The 22,887-nt window shown below is 41.7% G+C and overlaps 1 protein-coding gene across 8 annotated transcripts in view; it reads left to right on the top strand.

Moving 5' to 3' along the window:
- The window catches only part of CRACDL (CRACD like), a 66,568-nt gene that overhangs the window by 22,985 nt on the left and 20,696 nt on the right, over positions 1 to 22,887 (top strand). For 4 of the 8 annotated variants that reach the window (XM_063392568.1, XM_063392567.1, XM_063392570.1 and 1 more), the window contains 5 exons: positions 14,997 to 15,073; positions 16,022 to 16,187; positions 19,147 to 19,282; positions 19,653 to 19,817; positions 20,438 to 20,506. In XM_063392568.1, the coding sequence (XP_063248638.1) occupies positions 15,007 to 15,073; positions 16,022 to 16,187; positions 19,147 to 19,282; positions 19,653 to 19,817; positions 20,438 to 20,506 (603 nt within the window). In that variant the 5' untranslated portion in view covers positions 14,997 to 15,006. Of the gene's footprint in view, positions 1 to 4,574; positions 4,594 to 8,954; positions 9,149 to 14,996; positions 15,074 to 16,021; positions 16,188 to 19,146; positions 19,283 to 19,652; positions 19,818 to 20,437; positions 20,507 to 22,887 lie in introns of those variants that run through there. The other 4 variants (XM_063392566.1, XM_063392564.1, XM_063392563.1 and 1 more) reach the window with 4 other exon arrangements.

The following is a 22,887-nucleotide window of genomic DNA, read 5'->3' as shown; positions in this document are numbered from 1 at the left end:
TCACATTTCATTTAATTGTTCCGGTCTCTAGGTCAACAACTTGCAGGAGACAGTTAACAGCAGAAACCTCTTCAGTAGCTTTGCTCTAGCTCTTTCAGTAAAACAGCACCCTCAGAGCATAGTTTGGGACTCGAGAGATTAAGTCACCGAGCACCTCCCGATCTTTTCTCTGTTCACAAAGCCTGGTTCTGTCCTCTTAGTAATGCTCTTCTGGCAGAGGTAGGAGCTCTGCAAGATATCTCATTCTCTACCCATTGCTGTGACTCATAAATATTTTTAAAATGTTTAAAAAAAGGAGGCCCCTAAGCAGAGAGAATCAGAATTTCCTCTGGCTTGAACTAGTATATTTGCCAACTGCACGTAAAAGGCTAAATATTTTCCCATTATACCTACACCAGAGACTCTGTAGATACACAGATGGCTGGGCCCTCGCAAATTCAGCCAAGGGAGCGCATGCTGGCACTTTGTGTTTTGAAAAGAAACTGGAATGGATCCTGTAGTCTTGTATTGGCAGTCAGCATCAGCATCTGGGTGGTTGGACATAGGAAAGAGCCAAGTCTGGAAAGGTTATTGAAACACTGGCCTTGCATGAACAGTGTTTCTTGGTAGTAAATAGCTCTAACATGTACTTGGACTCTGCAGTAGAGTAGTCAAGAGGAGGCAGGTGAATGCTTTCTTTCTATTTGTCTGCCAACATGTGCAAACCCAACCAGGAGCTGGGAAGCTTAAATCCAAGAGAGATCTTTGTGTTATTCAGTTATAGAGGCTGCCTGGGATGCAGTGTCTGGTTCTGGGCATCTGGCTGCCAGAAGAGGTGAGCTAGGAGTAAGGCAGGTGCAGGTACAGAGAAGAGTTAGTAAAATGTCAGGATAATAGAGAGCTTATATCTGTGAGGAAATTAAGATGCCATGACTTGTTTGGCTTTGCAGTTGAAGGGTGAAAGGGGAGATGGACATCTTCTCTAAATACTTGTGGCAAAAGAAAAAGGCTCCTTCAAGGAAAGTATTATGTTAGCACAAAAATAAACAGGTATACACCAGTCATTTAGTCTGGGATTTTCTAACCATCAGAGTTACCAAGTTCTGAAATAGCATTTGAATTTGAATAGTTTTCAAAATAAGACTTCAATCAGCCCATGAAGGGATTATATTGAGTGTTTGCTTGCACCGAATGCTCAGAAAATTCCCTCTGGTAATATGTTCCCAAGTTTTATTCTGAAACACCTATATGAAGCTTAAAGATATAAGTGTACCAAAATGTTCCTCAGGATTTCTCTAAGGAGTTTTCACCGCATGAAAGAACTCAAAAAGTCCAGGCTATGCATGGAGCTCCTGCAAGGAGAAGGAATGGGATGTGTGGGATGTATCTGATAGTGATAGGTCTTGCAAAACTGCAGAGCTAAAGAGCCTTTGTGAGCAAGACGATTCATCACTGACTTTGGACCTGCCCAAGGGATCAGCAAAGGCCAGTAAGTGCTGGGACCCTTCTAAGATGCAGTGAGACTGATTATTTTGGACTTGAGTTTCTGATTTGTTGCTAGCTCCACACAGCAGTTTGAGGCAGGGACTTCCCTCTCTAGGAGTGGGGTGACCCTGGAGGTCTGTGCCTTGCCTGAGGGACAAGTTGTTCCTGACTGAAACCACCTTGGTGGTTTTACTCTGCACCACCTGCCTTGGTAGGAATTATTGCAGACCCACAGGAGGTGGGAGAAAAGCGACACAAGTGGGTTTTGTTTGCACAGCTTTGCTTTTTGAGCTTTGATTAGGAATACTGCACTGCCACCCTCTCTCCAAATGGTGCCCCTTTTGCTGCCCATGGGGATATTGTCTGCTTCTCTGTTTCTCTTCCTACATCTGGGCTCTTTCTAGCATAGGAATGTCAATGGGATTTAATTTATGAATGCTGCAGTACGTTTTGTTGTGCTTATTTAAATCAGGCAGAGACCAAGCATTGTACAGTCACATGTAAAGGTGATGGCAGATGAGTGCTCTTTTTGTCATGCTGGATTTCGCCTGCACACTTGCATTTATATTTGCCAAATTACAGGCAGGAGATTTTTGAATTAATGACAAATATTTCCCAACAGTAGTTACTTAAGTGCTTGCACATGTTAAATTAACCATAATGATCTTGTCATAGTCATGAATTAATAACCTGCATCTCACTGGGCTTTTGAGAATTGAAGTAAAACATTTGTGGTATAGTCAAAGAAGGGAGCCTGGGGACAAATGAGATGTCTCCAAATGGCTTTACGTTCCTGTCCCCATCGTCTTATCCTCTTTGCCAAGTAAGCCCCAAAGGCTATACAGGAACCTGAAAACCAGGTTTAGAAGGGGCAGAAAGGATGAGATTTCCTCTGCAGAGGGATGTCTCTTTCAGATAAAGTGGTTTGGACTTATTCACTCCTGAAATGTCTTCCTCTCTCTGTTGCTGAGAGGGAGATGCTACCTGAGGCAAATGTGCACAAAAGAGATTTCTGACAGAGATCTTAAGCAGGGAGGAGTTTAATAAGGAAGGTGCTTATCATATCATGGAGGGATGAGGAGATCTTCTGTCCCAGTGGCAGAAAGAAGAAGAGGCTGAGGGCAAGTGGTGATGTGGGAAAGGGGAGACATTTCTCACAGTGTATTCCCCCCTGTGGTCCATGGAAGTCCTTCCAGGGGAGCTCTGGGGAGCATAATCAAATTCCCTTTGCCTCCTGAGTTCCAGTACCCCACAAGGTGCCAAGGGGAGCTGGGCCTTAGGCCAGAGAAGGCACCTCAGTCTCTGGCACTGGCTGCAGCAAAGCTGGACCAAGGACAGGCCTGGAGCTGAGCATCGCGTCTGTGTGACAGACGTACTCTAGTCCCTGCTCTGAGAATTGCAGCTTGAAGAGCATCAGGTGAAGCATTTAACTTCTCTCCTGAGGAGAGGCTGCAGGAGCTGGGCCTGTTAAATCTAGAGAAGAGAAGGCTGAGAGGGGATCTTATCAATGGATATAAATGTCTCAAAGGCAGGTATCAGGAGGATGGTGCCAGACTCTTCCCAGTGGTGCCCAGTGACAGGATGGTAGCAAAGGCTATAAACTCAAACACAAGAAGTTCACCTCAACTTGAAGAACTTCTTTATGTTTGAGGATGACAGTGCAGTGCAACAGGCTGCCCAGGGAGGTTGTGGAGTTTCTGCAGGCATTCAAAAACCCACGTGGACATGTTCCTAATGTCACCTGCTCCAGGTGACCCTACCTTGGCAGGGGGCTTGGGCCAGGAGTCCCTTTCAAACCTAACAATTCTGTGATTCTGAGATATGCTTTCTGCTTCTCAGTCCAAGGGAATGAGTTGGGTTGTGCAGATGGCACACTAGAGACTTGCCTCTGGATTTCTGACACGGTGGCAGTAAAAACTATTAGGCTGCATTCAGGGTTTTGACTTTCAAAAGTCTGCAAGTCTGAAGCAGCAGCTGGAGGTGATACATACAGAATGACTTGCCAGAGGTTATATTTGCTGAGATTATTACTGCAGGGAGGGAGTGAAGGAGAAAACAAGAATCTGAGCTAGTGGCAGTTATTTCCATTTGCTCATATCCTTGCTTTGAAGCACAGTGGTTTGGAGCATAGACCTGCAAGTTAATGAGATAAGAGCTACAGAAAAATATTTCCTCTCTTTCAAATATAAAGACCAATTATGTCCTTGGACATAAATAAATTGAATGGATAATAAGAGTGAGAAGTTTGCAAGTTCATGTCATGAAGGGAGTAAATGACAAATAATTGTGGCACTTACATTGGTGAAATCCTGACTGTTTTTCTTACAGACTGTGGAGAAAGGTTCCAAACAAAGATGAAAAGACTCAGCCACGATGTTTACTGTGGCATGGACAGAAAGCAACCTTGCAGTCTTTTTGTGTAGGAAATTATTTGGATTATGAAGTCCAACTTAACTGGACTTCTACCTGAAACCTCTGAGGAAGTCATGTATTACTGTGACCTTGTTTTAGAAATATCATGCTCTTTTTTCTGGAAGTGATCCAAATGTTACTGGTATGGAGGAAAGATAAAGGAGCCTGTGGCTCATCTGTCTCCCATCAGGACTCAAGAAAATAATTATCATGTGGAGGCTGAGAGGGCCCAAATTAGGAAGGGTCAAAAGTGGCTAAACAAAGTCATTCCCAAGTAAAAGCCTGACACATGTACTACCTCAGAGCAAGCCTTGTACAACAGTTAGACAAGAGGTTGTTCAGCTTTGCATTTGACCTGTGGGATTTAATGCAACAGGAATGTGGAATGTGTTTACAAGGTAGCAGTTATTGCTGAAATATGCGAGTGCTGTTGCCTGGGGATATTTCAGAGGATTGTGACTGTGCTGACAGTGGCCATACCTCTTGGACAGACTGTGTGGATGCTGGGGAGGAAACTGGCCCCAGAGTCTGCAATCTACAGAGGGAATCAGAGCATGATGCTCCCCTTCCCCACCACATCCCGCTGCCGTCCCGAGGCTTCAGCCGGATCTCGCTCCGTTCTTGCTGCTCCTTCGTGCTAGGATGACCCAGAGGGTGAACTGGTCCCTGTGCTGGAGACATGGCTTCTTGTTATCCCTGCGTCCGAGGGGACTCCAGGTCAGCACACTGCAGGTGGTTCAGCACAGCGCTCTGGGCTGCAACAAGGTAGAGCTGAGCACTGAGAGCCCCTCATGGCACCTTGCATGAGCAGGTCCTGGAAATCAGCCTGCTCATGTTCTGGCTAGACTCAGCTGGTAGGCTGGTGTATCTCTGCCTGGAAGGGCTCAGGCTTCTCCTAGAAATAACTATTTCATTCTCTTGGCATTTCCAACTTTCTTTTTTTAAATCTCTGCTTTAAATGTCCAGTTTTAAAACTATTCTGTGCATGGTTCATGGATGCTTTCAATAATTACTTCATCATTCCAGCATATGAATTCCCAAGGAAGCTGGTAAAGCACAGCTTAGTCTCTTTATTTCATTCACTTTCCTTCTTACTTAAGTTTGTCTAATTTTCACTGCACTAATGGCAAAATATATGGAAGTAGGTCTAGGATATAACTATATTCTGTGTTCAGTTGAAGCCAATATTTTAAAAGACTTGTCATTAACTTTAAAGAAACTTAATAAAACTGTTGAAATGACACTGTTGACTATACCACACATTATGGACCTGTGAAAATCGGGCCAAATTCAGCTCTAGATGTTAGCAATTGACTTTTCCTTGTCTGGTGAACTTGGCCCTCTGAGTCTCCTTCGGAATAGCAGATAAAGCGGAATAAGGATCTCATTCCAGGTACTGCTAAACACTTTCTGCATCTTAAACTCCCATTAACCTCTGCACTGTACAAGAACACCCTTACATTAGGCTAATTGATGGGGCAGCAGGTGTCAGTGAGCCATTGCTCAGGGCTTGCTGTGCTTTCAGGGGAGACTTACTCTTTTTTCACCACAAAGGAAGTGTGTATGTGTGTGTGTATGCAGGTGAATAAACAATTAATGGTATTCCTAGTTCCAAAAAAGCTAGGAAGGAGCAATTAAAGCCCTGTTATACTTCCATGAATTTAAAGGCACTGAGACCTTATAACACTGTTAATATTTCTACTCATTCTGAATACCAAAAGACCTGGTATAATTATTTTTGTGAAATAGCTTCAGGAATGTTCCCAGTACTGAATTTAACAGTAATTGCAATATGTAGAATCAGATGAAATTTTGTTCTAACTAAAGAAAGACATTTTTCTTTCAAGGAGAGGCACAGTGAGTGAATTTTTAATACTTCACTGACCCTTGATTCTGAGTGGTTAGCATGCTATTGTAAAAAAAATATGACCTTCTTCAGAACATTATTAGCAAAATGCTCTATGTGAACACTTGATATTATTTAAATTAAAAATACAGATTGTGCTTCTATCAGTAAAAATGGCTGGTACAAACCTAAGTTTGGTAGTGTATCGAGCTGTTTGTGCTCATAAATACAGCAGAGGATCTCTGGTAGGCAGCTAGCTAGGGGAAGTCTTGTGTCTTTGTGTAAAACAGCTATGCCCTTATAATCCCTGAATGCTGAGGAAGAAGGAAAGCCAGTGTGGCTTTTTTACTTTAACAGTTCTCTTTATAATCATGCTTTCCATGTTGGTGGAATAAATCTCCTGACCCCTCTATTAAATCACAAAAAAATAAAGGACCAAAAGCAAAAAGGAAAGGGTTACTGCATAGGAATAAGACATTTCACATGAGTTTGCTTTATTCTTTTGCCCATGCAGACTCCTCCCCCCACCTCCCTTCCTGTAATTCTTTTCTTTGGTTGTTTGCTTTGCTTGGTTTTGGTTTGTTTGTTTAAAGAAAGCATGAAAGTCAAGCTAAGGCTTTTTCTGTGAACAAAAGATGACCTTTGTGAAGGTGTATACCCTCAAGTTACTGGGCTTTATCAGGGAAGAGAGTTCCCTTCACCCTTCTGGAACAGCTTATTCCTTGCACTATTCAGGACACCAGACTGGGCAGTCCTAATAATGCCTTCTGACCTCTTTAGTTTGTGTGTTCTGTAGCAATGCACTGTTTTAAAAAATAAAAATCTCACTCCTCACAAGCTGCTTGGGGGGGAAATTTATTTTATGGAGTGTTTCTCACCTCTCATAAATGCTGAGGGAAGGAAGAACTATTAATTCTTGGGGGGAAAAATGAGGTAGAAAAGGAAGGGGTTTACCTCTCCCTTCCATCTCTTGGAAATGCACTGTGCTTGTAATAGGGAAAGGAGTGTGCTGTTGTGGCAGGGGCATGGCAGAAGGGCTGATGAGGATCTGGTGAGAGTCTGCACAGCCTTTGGAATAATGGGGCAGATGCATCAGAGGGTAGCTTGGGCTGGTTAGGCAAAGGAAAGCACACACTGCCCAACAGCAAGGGAAGACTGAAAACAACTGAATGCCAGAAAACCTTTCAAGGATTGGGAAGGTTTCTCTGTTGTAGCCCCTAAAGCCTCACCTGCTGTTCACGGCAGGCCTTGCCCTGTTTGCACAAAGGCTTGGGCTTGAAGCCCATACAGCAAACTCTATCCTATCTCCCCTGTCCAATCTTCCTTTTAGAAGGTGTTTTATTACATGATATCTTTTGATGTCTCTTTTCAGTGATCACAGGGATGTCCAGCACCACCTTATATTTACATCGTACGCAACAGGAATTTGAGTGATAGATATGAGTGCTGCAAAGGCAAGGGCTGATGCCAAGGGGCAGTAGTGTGTCAATAGTTACACGTTGCTGGTCCTTGTGCACAGCTTGGTATTCTTCCACCTCCACCCATGTTGAGGGTGGAAGAATAGCAAACTTGCAAGGAACAGCATTGGAAGTGATGTGTGCTGGTGCAACTAACTTTTATTAGTTATTTCTGAGAGAAAGGGCAAATCACTCTTAATAAATCACTATTTATTTTGACAGTGAGTGGGAAGAGGATTAGAGGATCCCGAAGTGGCAGAATTTTAAAAGAGAAGGACATTGACTTTGTGTTCAGGCTGTGTGTTCTCTCCTGAATGCTGGCCTAGGACCTGTGCAGCTATGGAGAGGATGCTGGCAGCAAAGACACGTGAGCCAGCCTTGCGCTGAGCATGACGGGTGGCTCTTACGCTCTCACCACACCAACGTGGTTGTGAAATATGCAAATTTTCTCTTAATGCAAGAGCATGCCACAAACATTGCATTAGCTGGAGATAAATGTTAACCACAAGCAAGGAAACAAAACCTTTTATTAGCCAGTAATGCAGATAAGAAAAGATGGGTAAAGTGTACCAGCTTCAGTGAGAGACAGATGAAAACGGATAGCAAACTATCATTTAGACAGCCAACCATTTATGAAAAGACCACATTTTGTTGATGTTTGCAGGGACATCAGTCAATCAGAACAAGTAGATGCTAACAGCAAAGAGCACATGAAATCACAGACTTTGCAAAGAAATACTTTTTGTTTACTGATACACGCCATTTGAACAAAATGGAAGGAGATGATTGTCTGCCCAATTTTGAAAACAAAAGGAAAAGTTGCACACAAAGAATGAAAGGGTGTTTTTCTTCCTGGTTTGGCATGAAGTTTATTTTTGGTGTTTTATATAGATTTCGTAGTAGAAACCAGTGCAGTTTTCTCAGAAAGTATCTTCTCTGGGTAAATTATTTTTAATAATTTACAGATTATGACAACACAGCTAGAATATGTACAGATACTGCAGAGATGCTGGCATATAGTAGAAAGGCAGAATGATTCTTCAGTCCCAGTGCTGGCACTCTGGATAAAGCTTCTAGGAAGACTGTGTGTATGTAAGCATGCACTCAGGTGCATTTGTTCTGTTGATTTAACAATTGGAGGCCAAATAAAAATGAAAAGTGAAACTCCTTTGACCTAATGAGAGGTCTGAAGCAGGAAAATGTATGGCTTTGGAAATGGAGTTGCAGTTGTTACAAAATTCTCCTCTCCTTTTTATGAGTTTTTTTAATGTATTTATACAGATAATTCAGATTCCCAGAGACCTGCACCTCACTCATGTGGACACTCCTAATATCTGGGCTCATATGTGCTGTGGTAGCTCAGGGGGAGCACATCACTGTGCTTCTTAGACCTCCTGTTGCAGGTGGTATATCTTAGAAACAAAAGCTCAAGATGATGGCTGCCCTTTGGAGATGGTTTTATAATTGGACATACTGTGAGAGATTTCATTTTGGCTAGGCTCAGGCATTGTCACTTGGGAGCACCACATGTTGTTTGAGAGTTTGAGGGGAGGGGACAATGATCTCTGTTAGCAGGAGGAGGTCTGAGCAGAGGGGTGTGTTGAACAGCAGGGTTTCTTGAGCTGTGTGAAAACCTGTCTGCTGCACTTCCTTCTGCCACACCCTGCACAATGTTTTCAGCACCAGGTCTCCCCTGGCTGCAGAGTTAAACCCTTGCTTGGGAGGCAGGTGATCACAGCACTTTTGAACCTGTGCTATGCCAAGGCACGGCACCCTGGGGCTGTCTCTGGGTGGTGCTCCTGCTAATGCTCATGCCAGAGAGCTGGAGTGTCTCCAGGGCTGTGAAAGCACTGCTCCCTCTGCAGACTTTGAGCTGTCCCATTTCTGCAGTCCAAGTGACAGGAGAAGAGGCTGTGTGGCCTCTGGATGGTGCCTTCATTTCAGGTCTGAGTCCTCAGAGACAGGGAAGGTGAGAAAAGGCTGCCTCAGTATTTGCTCCTGGCATTTAGGATGGTTTGGGGTTGGTTACTCTCTCAGCTAGAGGAGTATCTCTGAGTATTTGGGCTTTCTTTATGCCCCCAGAATCCCTGCTGTATTTTCTTCTTTCCCCCCTCCCCAAATCTTCAAGGCTGTGTAATATGAGTAGGAATGTTAGTGTATATTGTGATATTCAGAGAAAAGGGCAGCTCTTCCTCACATATTAACTCCTCTAAATTCAGATGTTTAACTCCTCATGTTTCTACTAGAGAAGGGATATTCTTATACAAAAGAGAAATGGAAGGTGTAAATTGGTGTTGTTTGGTTTTTGGATACACACTTTTGAGTGTACTGGCATTTAGAAGGGATAAGAAGGGGAATAAAAACCTATTGTGCTATATTCCATCTCTATTCTCTGCAGTGGCATAGTCTCAGATGTATTTCTTGTATCACAGCTTATCTAGAAAGGACCTAGCAAGGAAGAAGCAAAGTGAAAAAGTCTCTGCTGGGAAAAGTCTAATATAGCAAAAATACTGTTATAAACAGGTAATATTTAGCAATTTGTCATCAGACATTATATTTGGCTTATAAAAGCTCATAATAAATTGATAAACCAAGTACCTCTAGTATTCCATTGTGAAAAGAACCACACACACGAGGTGGGAAAAAAGAGAAAAAGGTTATGACTGCTAGTGGTGTGGTTAATCTTGTCCTTGCTAACAAGGGAGAACCAATGCAGGTTGCATCTTTAGGATGAAAATCCTGCTGAGTTTTCAAATCACAGGATGATTTAATTAAGTGATGGACTTCAGTAAATCCTTGGGGAAACTGGAAATGAGAAAGCTCAGCAGCCGAGCCTCTAGATCCAAGCATAAGTGCACAATGAATACCACCCATCCCAGTGTGTGCCAAATTCAAAGCTGCTGGATTTTGTCAGTGTTTCATTGCACAGCTCTTGAGCTTGTAGGCCATTGTAGATTTTAAATAAAGCTTTGAGGGTGAAAAAAATTGGCTCCAGAGCAAAAACTGCAATCTCTGTTTACATCAGGGAAATGACAAACAGTTACAGTTATACTAAGGGGAAACTGGATTTTTTGTTTCTTCTCTTAAGTATCTTGTTTTAATCAAATCTTTCCTATGATGAATGCATTAATACTGGAGGGTTTGTTGCAAATCTTGAGGAAAAGGCTTGAAAGATTGAAAATCTGCCTAAAGATGCCATTAAAATGCATTATACTGAAAGAAAAAGGGAATATATAGATAGAGTATGGTTCTCTGAGTTTATATATTTGAAGAAAAAATAAGATTATCTCCTGGTGGTGAAAATCAGTGTTCTTCTGACAGTGCAAAGGAAGCAGTTAAAAGGAAACCCAGATCCCCTCATGTTAATAAAAACAACATAGTAAATTTTAAGGTAGAAATTAATGTGATTGTCCACAGCTAGGTTTGGTGAGACACTAAGACAGGCAGTGCCTGGCTTGCAGAGCACCACAGAGGGATCTCTGGCAGCTGCTGGATGCTCAGCAAGGACCAGTATTTCTTCACACTGTCTTGGGATATTGATCCAATGCAAACCATCACTTGGCAAAGTGCTCAAGTAAGTGGCTAAGTATCAGCTTCAGCATTTGCTCAAAACCAGGGTTTTCTAAAAATGAATCTCTTGACTTTTGAGCATTTTTCTGAAAACCTGAACACCAGCACATTGCCCAGAAGCATTTGCAAGTTCCTCCAGTCCTCTCTGCTGCCTGCTGGTTCCCTCCCCCTTGCCATTCTCGGGTTAAGGAAGCAGGTGTCCATTCATCCCTTGATGCAAACAAATCTCCCCTTGGTAACAAAAGGCACAAAACTCTTCCTGCATCCTTGGTATGGGGTGGGTGGCTGCACCTCGCTGCACCTGTCATAGTGTGTGTTTGCACAACACAGTGACTGCTGCAGCAGCTGCTGTCACCTCCTCCTCTGTGTCAGCCACCACCGGCCTGGGTCAGTCACACCAGACCCTGGGTTTGGGCTGCAAACTCATCTTTTGAACTGAAAACCAAATCCTTATGATGGCATCATGAGTTGAGAGGCAGTTTTAATAAAAGCCTTACAGTCACCCCACTGCAAACCAGTATTGCTTACCTGACCCAGACTTACAGGATTGATTTGCTGTAATTTAAAATAACCATTTCCTTGCTGAGGTAAGAGCGTCTCTGTGCTCCTGCACAGGAGGTTGAGGCCACTGGTATTTGTGCCTGGTGTCTCCTGCACCCAGGTGCCTCTGACCTGCACCTTGGGTTTCTTTCTGCCTCGCTCCAAAGTTATCTGACCTGGACAGCCTTCCTCCCTGCACACAGCCCAGGTCTCCTGGGCAGCTCTCCCACAGCAAAGCAGCCAGGTTTTTCCCCAGGTGACACTGAGCTGTCTAGGGATAACTCTGGCAGCAGTGGTGGGACCTGGTGTTGTGGAAATTACACAAGCCACCCACAATAACTGGATTCGATTAGTTTTCTGCTGAATCAATAAGCTGAAAGACAGATTCCTCTGTAAAAGTATTTTAAAGTACTTTTTATCAATAGCATTACAGCCTGAATTGGGTGTCTCTCAAGAAGGTCCTTAAACAAAGAAATCCCTGGATGACCTGCTAAAGCAGTACATGGAAAATTAGTATCTTTCAAACAATCTTTGTGTGTTTTGCTGGCAAGTAAAATATCATTTACATATTGGACAAGTATAGAACCCCCAGGTAATATAATATCTTTCTGATTTTCTCTTTGTCACTCTGACATGTGATCCTTAAAATAATTGCAGATGTCAGAGGCAGCTGGGTCCACAAATACACTTGCTACTATATTTTATTGTAATAAATAATAACAAAATATTATTAAGATTCTGGAGAGTCATTCCCCTGTATCTCAACAGCACCCATTACAATCTTTTCTAGTAGTCATTGTTATGTTACTCTGGTCTCTGTCTACATTCCTGTGTTTTAGTTCAATTTACTTGTCTCCTCACAAGCTCTAATCACACTTTGGGATTTATCTCTTTCTGATTATGATAACAATCCTAACCATGATCAATCTCAGGCCAGACACCACAACTTCCCTTTGCCATAGGTCAACTCCATGTTGGTTTTTTTTTTTTTTTTTCAATTGTTTTATCTTGCTCTTGTGGATGAAGCAGCTCCTTCAGCAACAGCCCAGCATTGGCCCAGGATGGGTCATATCCAAAACAAATAATATGAAATAATGATGCACATTGACCTGCATTTTCCTTTAGCCTAGAAATGTGATTTCTCCACATAACCAAATCCCCAGGATACCAGGGGTGATGGAATATGAGTGGCACATACACACTCACATACTGTGGCCAAACACTTCCTTCCTTCTCACAAGCCAGGGCTCCTGTACTCTTGCAAGAGACACAGTAGTGGAGGCAGCTGCCTTCCTCTTGCTAAGACACACTAATTCTTAAATAATGTTAGGAAACAGCAAAAATGTGGTGGGCTTGAAGTATTGCTGCATGAGGATCTTGCTTCAAAATGCACAACTGGCAAGGAGAGAACCCATCAAGGTTCAGCGTCCTTCTGTTTCCTCTAAGTGAGGAGATTTATGCTGCACCCCTGGTCACGTATGAGTGTCCCTCAATGTTTGGGGCATCCAGTGGAAACATTCTTTGTGACCTCAGATGTCACAAAATAAATCATACTAATCTTTGCATGCATTATGGTAAAGTTTTGGGCGTTTTTTTAATTGGTTTTATTCTCTAGAAATTTGGCTGCAAAGGTTTGGGACAGGAACATAATTCTGGCATGTCAGGAATATAATATACTATCTGATTGAATTTTGCCAGAGGGAGCATGTTCATACTTGCCTGCATGTTTCCAACAAACATTGTCACTGTGTGGGGGTTTATCCCTCAGTGGCTTTGCACTGAGAACTAGTTAAGTATGGCATATAAACATTTTGATAAAAAAATTATATACCCTTACCTGAGTGCAGCTGGATGTAGCAGGATAATGCCAGTGAGCCGCAGATGGGGATGTGAGTTATGTCATCCACAGTTTATACAGAGACTGTAGAATCTCACTTCTGGATGTGTGTAGCTTGTAGATGCTACAGGGCATGCATATAACAGCTGAAGCTTTAAAGGTATTGATTTACATTCCTGCCATTGCTACTGCAACGTGACAGCAGGAATCTGGGACCCTGTTTAACAAGTGACTAGTTATGCCACAATACATATTTATCTGTCACCTCCCAGTGGACATTCACTTTAAAAAGACAGGTATCCAAGAATCACAGAATTGTTTATGTTGACATGGACCTTAAAGAACACGTAGCTCCAACCTCCCTGCCATGGGCAAGGACACCTTCCACTAGACCAGATTGTTCAAAGCCCAATTCAGCCTGACCTTGAACACTTCCAGGGGTGGGATACCCACAGCTTCTCTGGGCAACCTGTTCCAGTGCCTCACCACCCTCATCCATGTTTTTTCCTAGGGTAGGTTTCTTATTAATTCTCCATACTTCAGGCAGATGCCCTTGACCAAAAATTGCTCACTCTTGTGTTTGTGTTAATTCTGATTTGGTGCTTGGTGGATGGTGGCAGGGAGTGTTTCACACCCGAGCTGTGGGTCTGAATAGTGCAGAAGCCCTGGAGCTGCCAGGCAGCAGAGCTGCCTTTGCTGTGGCTGAACTGCAGCTGTGCGCTGTGGCCCAGCTCAAGTGGCTGCAGATGGTTCAGGTGCTGTGTTGTGTTCTAGATTTGAGTAATGAAGGTTTCATTTCCATTTCACTAGCTCCTTGGATTTACAAGCCTTATTCCTTAAGTCTCCCAGTACTTCAGTGGATCAAAACAGCCACAGTCCACTCACCCTCCCATCCAGGTTGTGGCATGAGCATCTGCCACCATGACAGCCCAAAGAGTGACTACAGCATTTAACTCACCATCAAACCACTGGCATTCATGACTTTTCTTCTCCCTTGACCATGAAACTATGGCTCTCCAGATGAAGAAAAGAGAGCACAAACAGACTACTCCACCAGAAATATATTTTAAATTATAGATAGAATGTATTCAGGCTTTGGATGTGTACAGTTTTGCAATTATTTTTGGTTTAGGAACCTTAATAAGCAAAGTAATATTTTTCTTCCGAAAAGTAAAGAGAGAAAAAAATTAGAAAATCAGTTGTTTTATTTTTATTTGTATTTCTCTGTTACTAGTTCTCCCTTACTCTGTTATCTCTACAAAAAGAAAGGAATAGAAAGCATCACTACCTTTTCCCAAGTTTCTTTAGAAAGAAGAAAACAAAACCCACAATCTGTAAATATTTCGAACTGGATATAAATAAGGCAAGAATACACGGGGTTCTCTACTATTGTTACTTGTACACTTACTCAGATGCTGTAATTTTGTCATTTTTGTCTCTGGTCCTGAACGGGCTGAGAACGGGAGAATCAGAGAAGCCCACCTTCTCTGATACCTGTTTTTAGAAGCTGTCAAGAATTCACCAAAGTCAGTCTCCAGACAGGAGAGGCTGGTTGACTAAATTGTCATGTACTATTGTCTTCTGAAAGTGGAAATAGTCTGTGTAATCTGTTATAGCTTAGCCTAATAGGTACAATACGAGATATTTTTATATATTATGTATATTTTAGGTATGTTATTTATAATGTCTCCATACATGTCTAAACATATATATACACACACGTATAAAGACATATATTATGTAAGCATACACATAATCTTCCATTCTATATTTTTAAATTTTAGTAACTTGCCAGTATGTATGTGTATGCATATATATGTGAAGTACTGTTATTTTGTTGTACAACTAACACTTTTTGTACCTCCTTTAGTGATTGCCACATGAGTTCCTCAAGGATAATGGACCATAAGATGAGAGAGGCTGAAGGAGATGGAGAGGACAGTTCAGGTATAATATCTCCCTTCCCTGGTGAATGAAAAATGCTGTGACTTCTTGAGCTTCTATGCCTTAGCTCTGTCATAGAAGTGAATTTGTTTGTTTAGAGAACACATTCTGCCTTTCTATTCACCTGTTTCCAAGAGCTGTTACATGTTTTCAGCATTTTCAGGGGCTTGAAATAAAATTTTCATAGCCTCTTGTGACCAAACTAACTTTTTTACCCAACAAGATCCAAGAGTGAGTGCTGACAGGGATGCCTTGCAGTGCTGTCATGCCAACTTAAACAGGCCAGGCACAAGTTGTTGGAATTTTTGTGCAAAACACTGATTTAATCTGAAATAGTTTTTTTCACAGAGGTGCAACTGGTCCTATAATTTAGGTCTTTCCTCACTGAGACTAGAATTGCTTTTCAAGGTTATTGCTTGATTCCTAGATGAATGCTTTGTGATCCATTGAACCTTGTAATTAGCATTCAAAAGATCTCGATGTATCATAAACCCAACATTTTGAAAGCATTAGCCTCCCAACACTGCACATTCACCTATGTATGCCTTTTCTACATTTAAATTGATTTTGGTAGCATTGCTCTTATCATCACTATTTAGCTTGCTGAACAAAGGCAGTGGGTTTCCAAGTAATAATTTATTTTTCATATCCCAGGCAGTTAAGACCAAATTTTTCCTTCACAGTTTATTATCTCAAGGGGCAAATAGAAACTGTATTAGGAATAATTGTACACCATTGGATATTTCTTATGTCTCATAAACATTGCAATCCATTCTCCAAGATAATAGTAATTTCATAGTATCAGTACAGTCTTGAAAAACATTAATGCAACAGTGGACTGTGTTGCATTTTCCAGGAAAAAATCCACTTATGCAAAAAAATAATAAAGAAATATTATTCAAAAATTTGCACATGCTGCTGGTTGCATCTTCTTTATGTTTCTTTGCTTAGGAAAGAAAAAATCAAAGTTCAAATCTTTCAAAAAGTTTTTTGGTAAAAAGAAAAGGAAAGAGACGTCATCTTCAGTGAGCAGCAGTCTGAAGTTGTGCCAGTCAACAAGTGACGTCGCAGCCTCTCGTGACACGCGCATTAGTTACGATTCTGAAGATGAACTTGAGTAAGTCTTTGGACTCTGTCTCGTAAACAAATCCAAAATTGCTACATTGAGTGTAGATTAAAGACACCCCAAAATTACCTCCTCCTCCTGTTCATAATGCTGTATTTTCAAATAGTTGCTTTTCCCAGGAAAGTACAAATTAAAATGGTTGATGCAAAGCAAATCAGAAGGGAATTAGATGGGGTGTGCAAGAAATACTAATGAAAAAAGCTTTCATTTAATCATAAATAAGTCTTGGGTTATAATTTCAAGATAATGGAATTCCCATCTTCAAAAATAAATTAGATAATCAGTTTATATCCTACCAGGATTGTCTTATGCCCCTAAAATGTAACTACTAAGGATTGTTAAAGAAATTTAGATGACTAACCATTTATGCCAGGGTTTGAAAGCAAGGAAGGAGTAATAGGATAACTGCAACTGAACTCAGCAGGATCCTGAGGCTCTGAAGCCTTTTTTCCCCCTCTGTATATGTGGGATTCATCTGACCAAAGGAAAAATGTCTGCCTCTGAGTTATAGAAGCACAGATTCATGGGATTGGAAGGGTCTTTAGAGATCATCCAGTTCTTCATTGAGTTGGAAGGGTCTTTAGAGATCATCCAGTTCTAACTTCTCTGCCATGGAAGGGATAGTTAGTTACCAGATGCCTTTTATAATCAGAGAGAATTCAGCATTGCTAACAAAGATTGTATCATCCTTATGCATGAAATAAGCTCTGGAAGTGCCTGTATCTCCCAATGATTGTAAACAGGAGCCTGGGATAACCACCTCCAATGTAAATAGCTGCAACTTGATGTCTGAAGTTGACCAGATGAGTCCCATGATGTGTACCTCTTTTCCTCTGAGAACCCTGTGCTCATCCAGACATTGCAAAAACGTTACCCACTACGAAAAGCAACCATGAGAAACCCAGTCCAAACATTCAGACATGTCTCTGGATAGAGAGGTGGACTGAAGAGCCTCTTGGATAACTAAAATGCAAGTCTTTACATTGGTGGATGTTGTGCCCCTGAGAACAAACCTGGTCCTCAAGCAAGGGGTGCTGCTGTACCCAGAAATAGGAAAGGAAGCCATCCTGGCCATTTAAAATGACATTATTCGATGTGGCCACCAGGCAGCGCCAAACAACCAAAAGAAATTATTAACTTTTTTTTCTTTGATGGTTTGGTTTTGTTTGTTTTTTCTTTTTTGCTTTCATGGCATTGGCAATAGTAATATTAGTTAGTCCAGCTTCAAGCCCTTGGAGTTCTGGGCTGGCAGCACTGGGTGGTGTGTAGTGCTGTTGTTTGACAATTTATTTACACGATGTGCATGGTGAGATTTCCTTTCCCCCATGTTTGGCTTAAAAAGGTCATGTCTGAGTGGGTGCCATCTCTGGCTGTTTTGGCCATATTCCTGTGCTGTAACCTGAACGGTTGTTACATTATTGTTTCTTAACATTTACTTAGACAAAGACCAGGAAATTATTTGAAAGAAAGGAAAATCCATTTGAACACTCTTAATCTGAGGAGACATGTAGGGTACTTCCATTATGGGTCTGGGAGGGATGCATCTGCTAGAAAGAGGAAATGAGGATGGAATGCTGGGCTAAGTGTGCCCATGCAATGACACTGCCTGTGTGCCTGCTGCCCTTGTTGAATGTTGGTGCATGGGGCACCACTGCAGCCCTGACTGGCACCTGCTCTGCAAATTGCTGTAGATCTGTCTGGCCTTGGATGCATTGCAGAGATCCCATTTGCACTTGGATAAATTGTTCTTCTAATTTCTCTAATGCATTAAGCAGAAGTAGCAGGCTTTCCTTCCTTCTGCAGCAAGAATGTAGATCAACTCTTTCCTGCTATTGTTTTATCAAATGTATTTATAGCAGCCACTATGAGGAAAATGTTCCTGTCTGCCATGATTGTTTATGTTTGTCTTCAATGTCCCTATTACAGTCTCTAGGATTCAGAAACACAGTTCTTTTTTCTTTTCTGCTCAATTAACTTGATAGTTACATAAAACCAAACAATTCTCTATTCTGCATTCATTTACCATTTCATAGCTCCCTGATCTAAAAAATTTGAAAAATTTGTACTCTTACAAAAAATGCTGTGTGCACACATTTCTTGTCTCTGCTCAGTCAGGGTATGAGCTAAGCTGAGGAAAATGAGCACAAGAAATCTAGCAGCTAGCTGTCTGTCTGTGGGCCTCTTCTACCAATCCCATAAGGAAGCAAGGTGCTCATATCCCACAGGCACCATTTGCAAAAGAAGTTACTTAACACATGCATCAGAAGTAGGAAACAGCATATGAGGGAAATGCCCACAAAGCATCTCCCACTTCCTCTAACTAGGCCACCAAGATTGTCCATGAAAAAATGTGTCCCACAGGCTCATAAGAGAAAATCTGAGGGATCTCGATATAGAGCACAGACCTTTTAAAGATTTGTGCAAAGGATTCCATGTGAGGACTGCATTGCCTGAAATGTTTTTGCTAATGATCTGTTTGGCAGAGGTATATTAAATACTGTAGACATTTAGATAATAAAAGGTACTTATTCTTCCTATGGTAATGGTCTCTCATTTGCAAGACATGGTCTGACATCAGCAAGAGGTCTCAGTACAGACTCGTTTATGTGACCTCCATTTTGCACCTGGGCTTGCCTGTGGCCCTGCGACACCACCCAGCTGCTGGCTTCCATCCAAAGGGCAGTAGCTTTTTCCATAAGACATAATTCATCTTCCAGGGTTAAACTGATTCAATGTGTTAACATGACAGATAACAGCATTTACAATTTTGGGGGGCAGGTTGAAAGGTCTTACTTAGATTACCCTGAAAGGCTGTATTCATGGAGAAGTCTGGAATCTCATTTGTGATGTATGCTGTTCATCCCTGTCTCCCATTCCACATTTAACAGAGCACTTAAGAAAAATGGCAAAAAAGTTTGCACGTTTTCACTCATTTGTTATATTATTCCAGGACACACAAAGGCATTATGGGAAGCAGAGCTTTGTCGCATGATAGCATTTTCATCCTTGAGACTGGGCAAGAGCCTGCAAGGCCAGTTAGAGTGTTTTCTCAAGAAAACGTTTCTGACCGGATTAGAGCTCTACAGGTAACTTGCACAACATGGGTTTTTTTCAAATGCAAGGGATGGAATGTCTTTCCAGGCTTGATTTTTTTTTTGGATAGTATTTGTGGTTGAATGTTTGATTAGTAAATAATATCTGTCTGCAGTTTACATCAAATGTTGCATTTTTTAATTAGACAGCAGTATCCTGTCTTGGTTCTACATAAATGATAGGTGAAAAATTGGTAGTTTATTCGGCGCCCTAAGAGAATGTATAAAGTCAGATGTCCTGTGTCCTGGACCATTCAGTTGTGAGAAGTTAAAATAATGGTAACTCATTGACCTCAGCTAAAAACATGTTCTGGGGAAACCTCCATCACTATCATAAGCTAATGTATTTTATGCCACGCTGAAGCTGAAACTCCAGCCTACCATGAAATTGGGACCTCCACCTCCATTTAGACTTCATGCAAAACGAACAGAGGATGCTGGGACCAGTTCTGAAGATGATGGATTACCCAGGAGCCCTCCAGAAATGTCTTTGCTTCATGAAAGCCTAAACTCAGGCATGAGAACAAGAGTGAGTAGTTCCAGTGTTGACAAAAATGAGTGTTTAATGACATGTTTTACCTATATGTGGATGGCAGAATCAAGTATTTGGTTTTACGTATCCCTATTTTACCTCTGAGCAATTCAGAAATACCTTACTCAAATTGGGAAAACACTCTCTCTCTCTAAACAGCTGCTTAAAATCTGTGTTCCTGTTAAAACATAAATATCACACCAGAAAATGAAGAATTAGGAAGAAGAGTATATGATTATGTGCATGCATGGGAATGCTGTGTTTTTTATAGAGACTACAAAGAGCTGCCAGGCATAAAAAAATAAGGCTGAAAAATCTGTATTCCCCCTTGAATGTGTTGATAAGAGAACTCCCTAATGTTCTTCTACATTGTCATTGGAAAAAGAAACATAAAATAATCTTATTTTTTTTAATTATAGTTTGGTTAGACATTATTTCATTCTTTATCTGCATGTCTTACACTTTATGTTTGCAGTGTCCTTGCTAATCCTTAAGACTACAGAGAAAAACAACTGACATTGTCAGTACCTTTGTGCACTTTGTGTAGATGGTTTCTGCGATTGTATCCGCCTTGTTTGTCATCTTTTACTGAATCTCTTCCTCATTCCATCCCACAGTTCTCTGACTCTCACAAGCACCTTAGCTCTTTGAGTTTAGCTGGAACAGGCAGTGAAGAAGAAGAACAGGTAACTTCTGCCAAATGTATTAAGGGACAAGTAATTACCCATAGTAGTTTTTAAAAGAAATATAAAAATATTATTTTGTTGCCTGTCTGCTGCAGAAAACAACTTTGTATGCATGTAATTGCCTGCCTGTCTGTTTGCTGTTTTAATGTCTGTCTGTCTAACATAAAAAACTGTGATTATTTGTGAATATAATTCTGATGCAAAGTAATATCCCATTGATAATAATAATGTCTCTAGAAAAGCTCCTATCCTTTAGCAAACTTTATAGACATAGGATTTAATCTCTACGCACAACCAACCAGATTTAGACACTGAAGCAGTGTCCATTTTTTCAAAGATGAGAAATTGCAGTAACGGTTGCTTGAGTTACATACATAGGATAAGGGAGAAAACTTACTGAAGAGATGGGAACAAGCTCTAGATCCTCTGAAATCTGCCCAGCTTCAAGTACGAAGGGACCTCACACTGACACAGAAAGTGTTTGCCTGATGATAGTGGCTGACATTGCTGCTTAGGAGTCTGAGTTCAGCCTTCAGACCATTCTGGCTGTGAATTTTGCTGAAGTGATGTTTTTCAGAGCTCAAGTATAGGCGCATGGATGGCTTTCTTCAATCAGCAGCCAGCCGTTCTGGCTGATTAAAGGGCTGTTTTGAAAAGCTCTGAAGAGTCCCTTTTAGCTGTCCGCAGCTGGAGTCGTGGTGGAAACAACACAGGGGGGTAGAGGGAAGAGGATTTTCTAGAAATAGGAGGAGGGATGGAGAGAAATTGCAGAAATGAAATAGAGAAACTGGTCCTGAGCTGACCATTTCTTGGTAATTATGCAAAATGTGTTTCAGGACCAGCTGCAGCAGGGCTCAGCAAAAATTTCTGGCCTTACTTCTTAGATTCCACATGAAGCTGTTTGAAAAAACTCCTTATATGCAGAGCAATATTGATATTTTTAAAATAAAAACAACAGAACTCATGAAGGAAGTACTTCTTGAAAGCTGTTATGGGCTCACTGTAATTGTGCCCAGTTGAGATGCACATTTGCTGAACGAGGATTTATGTCTCCCTGTTGTTCCATTAACATTACTTTCTGACTCACTGACTCCTGAGTCGTGGTGGTGACCACGCAGTTGCTTAGCTTTTTCCAAATGCCCTATCATTTAACCCAGAGTTCTCTTCATCCCATGCCAGTTTGAGAGTGCAGCCAGAATGCAGCTCCATCTGAAGCTTTCCTCCCAAACCACAGGATCTACTACCTGGCATTTCAGAGAAATTAGCCCTGCTCCTGGAAGGCAGAGGAGACCAGTTCACAGGGCTGAGGAATTTCACACAACCCAGTCCTGAGGTTTTGGGCAGCAGTGACACCTTGCTGTGTCTTGGCAGCTTTTCTGGTTTGAAGAAAGGAATCACAACTGTCCTGTCTGGGCTTTGAGGATGGGGTTTCCTCCTGGCCTCCCTCCTTGTGCCACCCAGCATGACCAGCTGAAGGATGGCTGAGCCATGTGCACATGAGATTCTGAAAAAGGGGTCTGCCAGCTCTTTCCTTCTCCAGTAGGCTTTGTCAAAGCCAGACTTCACGGGACAAACAACTTCTGCAGCTGGCTCAGAGCTGGCATTCACTATGGCTGCTGAAATTTAAGTAAGAAACCAGATTTTGGGTTTTCCAGTGTAATGGCCAACACTGAGGACTGCCAAGGAGAAGACATGCAAAGTTCTTGAGGAAAAGCAGGAGCCAGAAGAAAGGCAGGCAAATAGTGACGTGCTTTGAAGGAGAACATGTGCTGTGTGTTTATCGTGGAGCTGAAATGTCAATATATTCACTGTTAGGTACTAATGTATAATGCAGCCACCTATCGTTTGTTGCACATTACTCATGTTCCACTACTAGACTGCAGATATTGTAGAGTTAAAATTAATGAGAGCATCCATTATTCAGCATGTCTGAGCTACCTTCTTTTTCTTAAGTATGATTAGAAGGTGTGGATCCAGACTCTGCTAAAATCAGTGGGAGTTTTCCCTGGTCATTGAGCAAGCTGTAGCAGGCCCTCACTACACTGCAAAGTATCTTTGGGCTGCAGTGCATGTTGCAGAATTCTACTTGCAGAAAATCCTGATGCTTTTTCCCTCCCCCAAAAAAATGAACACCAACCTGCCCCACCCTTCTCCCATCAACCTCCTTGGTAAAACACCACTTCCAGAAGCAAAAAAAAAAAAAGAAAAAAGAAGAATAAAAAGAAGAATGCCCACAGAAGAAAGCGTGACAAAGGAGGAAATCTCCTCCAAAGAAATGAACCAGAATTTCAAGCCTGCAGAGGGAGAGCTGTCATGAGTTGTGAGAGGTCATGTCAGTGCTGTGATAGATAGTTTGGAAATACTATTTTACCTATTTGCAA

Source organism: Prinia subflava, chromosome 3 (genome assembly GCF_021018805.1).
Source record: "Prinia subflava isolate CZ2003 ecotype Zambia chromosome 3, Cam_Psub_1.2, whole genome shotgun sequence".
Classification (NCBI taxonomy): domain Eukaryota; kingdom Metazoa; phylum Chordata; class Aves; order Passeriformes; family Cisticolidae; genus Prinia; species Prinia subflava.
The sequence above is the reverse complement of the archived record's forward strand: the minus strand, read 5'-3'. Positions and strand labels throughout refer to the sequence as shown.